The sequence below is a fragment of the Pseudovirgaria hyperparasitica genome, assembly GCF_010093815.1.
Source record: "Pseudovirgaria hyperparasitica strain CBS 121739 unplaced genomic scaffold EJ05scaffold_49, whole genome shotgun sequence".
Taxonomy (NCBI): Eukaryota; Fungi; Ascomycota; class Dothideomycetes; order Acrospermales; family Acrospermaceae; genus Pseudovirgaria; species Pseudovirgaria hyperparasitica.
The window spans coordinates 1-7,646 of NW_022985597.1; the positions used below are offsets into that span (position 1 = coordinate 1).

The following is a 7,646-nucleotide window of genomic DNA, read 5'->3' on the forward strand; positions in this document are numbered from 1 at the left end:
CAAAGATACAGATAACATTTGTGAACTGCCGTAACAGCCGTGCGTAGACATCGGTCGCGATGTGGTCGTCACAAGGTCGGAGTGACCGCACGTTTGTGCGATGGCATGGACGGCCTGCCGCCTCTGTTTGGGTTGTGTGCGGGATCAGTTGGAGAGATCTTCCCTCTGCAACAATCCAGGGCCGTTCGGTAAACGTGGTTGATGAGTCCAAGTATAGATGAATACTGTCGATGCTGCGTCTGCCCTTGGACGAGGCTTTGAAGCCAAACAGCGTTCGCAGCGCCGCCCCCTTCTCTGAATCACCGATGGTGACTAAGAAAATTGGATACTGAGTATCTAGGTTGTGTAGGAGACTAAGCAAGGCGCTCAGCCTGTCTGTCTCTATCAGGGTTGGCTCCCCTCGGACACCCTTGGCGCCGAGCCAGCTGGAGTGCTTGCAGGGCGGCATTTCCAGACTTGCGCAACTGAAAATGAGTGGGAGCTTGTTTTCAATCAGGACAGCAGATCTTTCTTGAGATACGGTCGTGTTATATACAAGAATTGGGCTAGAACCAGTCGACTACGAAACAGGGACTTCTTTAGAGATGCCGTTGTCCCGAAGTAGGAGCAGACCAGTTTTGGGGTCTGTTCTAAAAATGTACTCTATACTCTTATATCGTTCTGCCGTGCCTTTTTCCTTTCTGCCCTGTAATAACTTCTAGAGAGTTGTTCGCGATGATGGACTTCGCTCTCGCTGTCTTTATGGCTTTCATTGAACAGACATTGGCCGAATACTACTCCAGCGTTGGCCCACACTACGAAATGTCCGACGCTCCTCAAGGTAAGGTGTTTGTTAGGAACTACTGTGTCAAGGACTTTTATGCATACCATACGACTGCATTTGACGATCCTAATCCTGAGAATGGAATTGCACTCAAAGCCGGCCATGAAATATCTTTTCCTGTCATCATTCCCGAGAGGGGCTGTCAGTGTGGAACAAGTATAAAGCTCTTCGAAGCCCAGACGAAATCGGGCAAGCAAACCCAAATGGAGTATAGCATACGTGATGTCGGCGATCGAAAAGACTGGTTTATAAGCTATGACATCTCTTTCGTGGATTGTGCAACAAGTACCCCTGGCGTTGTTGATACCTTTTTCAAAAATCATACTGGTCGAGGGTGTCCTGGATGGGACGAGGGCGTCAAGGTCTACGGAACTAATGGTCGCGAATGTGGTGCGATGCAATGCTCCAAGAGCAAGTTCTGTCCATGGGATGCATACTTTGAACCTGAGCCAGCCAAAGGCACAGAGAACCCGTATCAGCCTGTACGCCAATGCGCAGCCGGATCGATCGATGCTGACATCCATTTTGTTTTGTGCTCCGGCACCACATCCGACGGCGGTGATCCGGCCATCCCCGGCTACCGAGCACCTCCACCGGATGACGGACCGAACGCTACGCTGCAGCATTTCTCTGCTTCATCTCCCTCTCCCTCTCCGCCACTTGCCAGCTTGGTGCACCAGGGCACATCGCCTCTGTACAGCCCGGCAGACGATGGCGTCACGACACGTTATGCGGCTGCTCCAGCTATAGTGACGATTGAGGTCACCGGGACTGCCCTACTCTCTGAGGATAATGTTGCTAAGATAAAAGAGCACCTTGACTGGGTTGTTAGTTAGTGACTTACGTTGGCAGTCGCAGCAGTGAATCCTACATTATACTCACCGAATTCTAATGCTATGTCTCCGACGCAGACGAGCAATGATGACAAACGATCACGTACGTATATACTTAAATGCAGCTTCTATCCAACTACTTACACATATATAGTGCATCGCCTCGGTTTCCACCGATGCCATGGTTACCATCACGGGCGTCCACCCCCGGACAGTCATTGCTGATTCCACGTTCGGTGCCCTCGCACACTACCTCTGGACTCTCAAGTTGATCTTGGAAGGGAGTTAAACGATGTTTTCTGCGCGAAGAGGTCCTGGACAGATTTGAGCCGTCTTTGCTTTGTGTAATGATAGTCAAGATAGGAGGCCATCGTTCTCTTTTGTTAATCGATTGATGCTGACATCCATTAGCACCTTCACCGGATGACGGACCGAACGCTACGCCGCAGCATTTCTCTGCTTAATCTCCCTCTTCCTCTCCGCCACTTGCCAGCTTGGTGCACCAAGGCACATCGCTTCTGTACAGCCCGGTAGACGATGGCGTCACGACACGTTATGCGGGACTGCCGTACTTAGCGGCTCGAAGAATTCATTCCTCAGCGGTGTCCACATCTCCTCGAAGAGCAGCGACTACGAGCATCTTGACCGGGTTGTTAGTTGGTGTTCTTAAATCCAGGAGCCGGAAGCTACTAGGTGATGTCCTATTATAGATGTTCCAGTAACACTCGTATAGAGCTGGGCCAATCCAGGGCCAGGCACCCAAGTGTCCCGCGAATATGCCGCTTGGCCCAACAGAGTTACTATCAGATAGTTCACAGTGTCATCATGCTGAGCCGTCTGATACTGAGCCGTTAAATCCACTAAGTCGCCGCCTGGTATCGGCTAAACTGGTAGGCCATGGATACTGAGCCATGGAATCGCAGACCCATATCTTACTAGGCAGGAGAGTGAAGAGCTTCCTGCGCGCTCTCATCACTGCAATGTGGGAACGTCTGTAGAGTAAAGCATGACAAAGCTGATTGACGGTCCTGTCTAGTCTAGCTAAGTAAGACCTGAGCAACACGCATGTACTCTGATTAACTTAATTTAGTCCGGGTTCCCATTGATCGCTCTCGCTCCGAGGCAAGTCAGGATCTGACGAAGGCTCTCTACCACGGCTTGAATCTCTGCTGCAAGGAATAATTTTGCCTGGCAGCTTGACCAGAAGCGGTCTCGCTCCCACTGCAACTTCCTCTCAATCATCTGTAGGCGGGACTGTCTACCAGTAGCTCTACAAACCATGCTGCCAGAATCAGAGGTGACACACATGGTAAGCTAAAGATTGTGAAGAACGCTATGGAACTGATAACAGTGCAGCTCCATAATGCATCCATTTGTATCGATCGCGATATTCTGTTTTCTATACTACAAGTTTAATTCCGTAAGGGATTATCTTTTAGTTAATCTTTTAGTAAGTATCCTATCCTATTCGATCCGTTTCGGGGGTTCACCGCTTGGACTCAGCATGAAAGCATCACGCTTTACAAATAATTTACACGCCAGCTGTTGTATACTATTCCCATTTGGCAGTCTAATAAAAAGTTGAGTCGATTGGCATGGAAAGTATGCTCACTTCCCATGATCATGCCTGCTAACAACGCCCTGACACCGCATGTATTCCTTTCTCGCCTTGGTTAGTCCTCTGTCTGGTTAAGCTGCTTCTCCAATTTAACACTTACTAAAGGCAGGCAGTAACATGGATTTTTATTGATATCCAGCTAAATCTAATTTATTCACGCCGGGAAATACTGCAATATCTGATGCTCGCTGGATCGAGTCGCAATACCAGTCTCTCTAGGGTCGTCGTATGCAGCTGTTCTCGACAGGAGTCTATCTCGGAGATGATGCGCTCGATGTCTGTTGCTGTCTCATAATCATAGCAGACATAAATACACTGTACTGGTTGTGGTCCGGCCCATTTTTCTTCCTGGTACTAAAGATCGCCGTAATGTGGAAGGGCGCTCAAGACGATTTTAGCATCATTGGGGCCGTCTTGCGGTTGGGTAAGAGCCTCGATTTCTCATGTCAATATCCTATAAAACAAACAGTTCAGTTCCTGAAGCACTTTAGTTTACCTCGCGGTATATTTGAACCGGGCTGTCAGTTCTAGTAGTAGAATTGAAGTTGACTCAGTTGAACTGAAGTTTAGTAGATAGTCTGTCTAGAGTGAAGAAGTAGCGTAAAAATACGGTAAATTTAAGTTTATATAGAAGGTTTTCGTACGCCTAGACGACTCTTATATATTTGTCCCTATTGGCACACAAGTAGGGCAGGGTCGAGACCCGATTCCAGGCCATTGAGGGCGCACCGCTATTTTCAAGTCTAAGTAAATTTGGGTCAGCGCAAGATTTACATGACGAGAATCATATAACCACGTCATTTGGTCTCTCCAGCGATTTGACATGTCCCGTACCCGCTCAAGTCCAGGTCCTGTCCGAAGGGGCCTTCGACAATTGCGCTGTAGCCTACGGCAGCCTTCAGCTGAGGTTTGTAATGATCGTCTTTTCATGCTCTTGCAATGTCTGGTATATGTAGAATGGGTGAGACTCCATGAGCGAGCCAAACAAATATGCAACTGGACTGTGTCGTATCCCTGTGTCATTCCGCGCTCCTCGGGACGAAGCGCTGGTCAACTTGCTGGCTAACAGCGAGACTGAGAATCTGGACATGGTTGGCGAGGTGGAGAACATGGGCTTGGGATGCATGCCGTCGCTTTATCAGACACGTAAAATTTCGGACTGCGTGTTCGGCTAACGAAATGAGATATGCCTATTAAATTATGAAATTCATGCTTGAGAGTCTCTCATCTTGGTGCAATACTAGTGCGAGACTGACGCGGGAACGTCCGTTTTCAAGTTCCCATTCTTTGTTTTCTTTCGTCCAGACCGGTATTCAATTTCACACCTGGTCATATAAAGATACTGTCCTGATCATGTCCTAGGTCAAGACTTATCCACGAGCAAGGCGAATTTTTGAGGCGGATTTAGCACATCCCTTGGAGCAATGCACTAAAACAGGGGTCCTATAGTGGTAGATATCCCTGGAAACGCCTCATGCCTGTTGGCCTAGGTACTGCCGCCTATGCTTGTACGCTTTCTGCTCAGCCGTATGTGTTCGGAAGCGGCACAGGCCTTCTGTGTATGGATCCATATCCATTTGTTGATAAGGAAGAGTAACGATTGGTGGTTATGGGGGGTTCTTATGGATGAGCAGGTGCACATTCCCGGTGTTACAACCGACCGACGCTTTCGTCTGTCGGTTTACACCCAGCTGTCTAGGACTCCTGTTGCTCATCACCCTTTCCTCGACGATTTCTTCCTGCTTTAAATAACTCTATAAACCTGACGAACCGTACTATAAGAACTCATGCATTGGCGAATATCTCTCATCCGTTCTTCTAAAAATGGAGGCTCCGATCGATATCGCTCGGGAGAACGAAATGTTTCGGCTTCGGTCCTACCATTCTATGCCTTTCTGCGGCTAATGTTCGTTTATAGATGGATACTGGTAGCGGCAAGACCCACATAGCCATTAGTAGAGCTCGAACAGAGTTAGAGACTTGCGACCCGTATAAAGTATGTCTGTCACTGCCTGGAGCTGGTCACGTGTTTGATTCAAGGTTAATTGCCATCCGTCGTTTTCCTAGAACCTGACGAGCTAGGACTCGTACACGCGTGTTCTCACCCCCATCTACCTACCCAGAGCTCTTTCTACTGTTATACCTATCCTAAGCAGATAAGAGCTTTAAAAAGTAGATATACTTAGTAATTAGATATTATCTATCCTTCTACAAGTGGAGTGTCATGGGAGAATCTAGTAGAGCGTGTCAGAGAAGCAAAGGGTGCTCTAGTGGCTGATCAGATACTTGTTACCATCTTGCGAGCTTGCTTGAGACATGATGCTCGTGTAGCGCGGTCGTTTTGCTAGGTGTGAATGATGCTGAATGGTCCGCATTCCAGGCGCAAATAACCACAAGCGGGACTTAAAATGTCTGACAAGGGCCCACGCACCTTTACTGACGCCCCTACCTTTTGAAACATTTACATAGAGCACTGTACTATCTTACTAGCGGATGCTGTGATTGATGGATGACAAGCACTGTATTGTTTACTGAGTCTTCTGTTATAGCGCACACTGGCGCCATTGTCGGTCCACTGGTTGCCTACTTACTGAGCCTCAAGCGTTGATAGACAGAGAGGCGTCCTACGCGCCCTGTAGCTCTCATCAGGCATGATCTATCGATACTTCCCACTTTGTGCATACTCATTTTTCCATTCCGGAGGCGCTCGAAGGATCACAGAGTTCGCTACAGGTCGTCCACGGAAGATGGGAAAACTCTCTGAGATGGCGTTAGTGTTGGGTAGTTATTAGTGAGTGCCGTGCGCAAGAGTTGCGCTGAAAAGGTTACGGACGGATGCCCCTGCGTATGTTTACAGGGTCAGCCTTTTCATTGGTCCACACGTACGCGATCTCTGCTACGGAGACGACGCCTATTATCCCGTCACAGGCGGCATTGAGCAACGTCCAAATTCATGGTGATGCGGACCTCGAATGGTATGCCATGTACGTCACGTGGACTACTCGCGTACTGTTCGTGGAATGATCTGTATTGTACATAGCCTATCATCCCTCTGTCACAATCACATCATCGGCTACCCTCTCTCTTCTCTGAACCAATTTCAACTTCTTGGAACGGGGGCAAGTCTCGAATAGTTTAGTACATTCTCCCAGATGATCACCGCCTTCATCTTTATAAATCGTTTGACCGCGCCTTATGACGATGAAGATATCTGCGCCATAAGTCTTCTTGAAAAGCACGCCTTTCCGAAGAAAATGGTCTTTAGCCTTGCGGAACTTTTCATTGACCAATTTTTGGCCCATGGTTACGAGCCAGGGGCTATTTCGCATAAAGTAACAAATTGCGCAGTATACCCCAGGTAAAGAGCTCTTAGGGAGTGACTTACGGTAATGTATACTCAGTCACTAAGGCTTTACTGAGCCGCAGACTTTACTGAGCCGTCACACCTCACTTCACTGAGCCACTACAATATTCAGCGCTAATATCGTTACGATTGAAACTGAGTCGTGAGAGATTCTGTCCTGGTGACTAGTCGCCAGCTGATCATGAAACCACATCGGCTTCCACCTGCCCTTTCCAGCGGAGATTTCCAGAAGTGGACTTGCCTAAAGTAGACTGGCCTTTGGACTGTCGACAAGCCTTACCAAATCTGCGACTCGGTACTCTCTTATGGCTCATACTTGATAACGAGGAAGTCCAGAGTATGGACAACCCAGATCTTTTGGCGTTTACAGACAGCTTGCAGAAATCAAGTGCATCGCAAGACGCGCACAGATTCAACACGGCTTGGCTGCAATGGCAGGCGTTCATTGATGATGTTCGAAAAGTCAAGGTTATCACAAGTGTGTTCAAGCATTAGTTGGAACTACTATCTTCTCGCAAGAACTGGAGTCACCTGCGGCGAAGCACAGCCCCCATTCGTCCTTCTCACTTAACAGGTTGAGGGTGCGAGATTGGCGGAAAGTCGACTCCCTTTTTCGAACGGATTAGCCCTATACTGGATAGGCAGGGATACACTTCTAGGCATACCGACATAAAGCTGCTATAAATAGGAGTGGCATGGAGTGAAAGTGACAAGATCCGGTCCGAGGTCCGAACCGGGCCGTCATTACAGCTGATCTCTTTACATTTCATTTCTAGTTAGAGACTTTTGTGTGTGTGCGAGATAGACAGATCGTCCGACACCTGAGATTCTGTTACCGGTCGTGCAAAGGAAGTCCTCAGCCGTATGCTTGATCCAAGATGCGCCTGGGTCCCCGAAACTGGGTCAAGTTTGCTAAATATAGCATTACACTGTATTGCACGCGGACGCCTTTGAAATCGTAATCTTTTTTTGGTAGCACATCGTTAGCATAGCCCATGAAACATGTTT

The 7,646-nt window shown here is 48.2% G+C and overlaps 2 protein-coding genes across 2 annotated transcripts; both read left to right on the forward strand.

The window, feature by feature from the left end:
- Window positions 1-714: 714 nt before the first annotated feature.
- Window positions 715-1,945, forward strand: EJ05DRAFT_490843 (uncharacterized protein; the record flags this gene model as incomplete). The annotated part of the gene is made up of 2 exons (XM_033745926.1): window positions 715-1,650; window positions 1,811-1,945. 2 exons carry the CDS (start codon window positions 715-717, stop codon window positions 1,943-1,945), a joined length of 1,071 nt encoding a protein of 356 aa, XP_033594966.1.
- Window positions 1,946-3,240: 1,295 nt separating this feature from the next.
- EJ05DRAFT_297703 (uncharacterized protein) lies at window positions 3,241-3,896 on the forward strand. Its single transcript, XM_033740577.1, has 2 exons — window positions 3,241-3,328; window positions 3,380-3,896. The coding sequence occupies exon 2, from the start codon at window positions 3,503-3,505 to the stop codon at window positions 3,803-3,805; it is 303 nt and encodes a 100-aa protein (XP_033594967.1). The 5' UTR covers window positions 3,241-3,328; window positions 3,380-3,502; the 3' UTR covers window positions 3,806-3,896.
- Window positions 3,897-7,646: the final 3,750 nt, after the last annotated feature.

Coding starts and splice junctions, on each gene's coding strand:
- EJ05DRAFT_297703 (XM_033740577.1), top strand. CDS start 3,503: ATGCAGCTGTTCTCGACAGGAGTCTATCTCGGAGATGATGCGCTCGAT.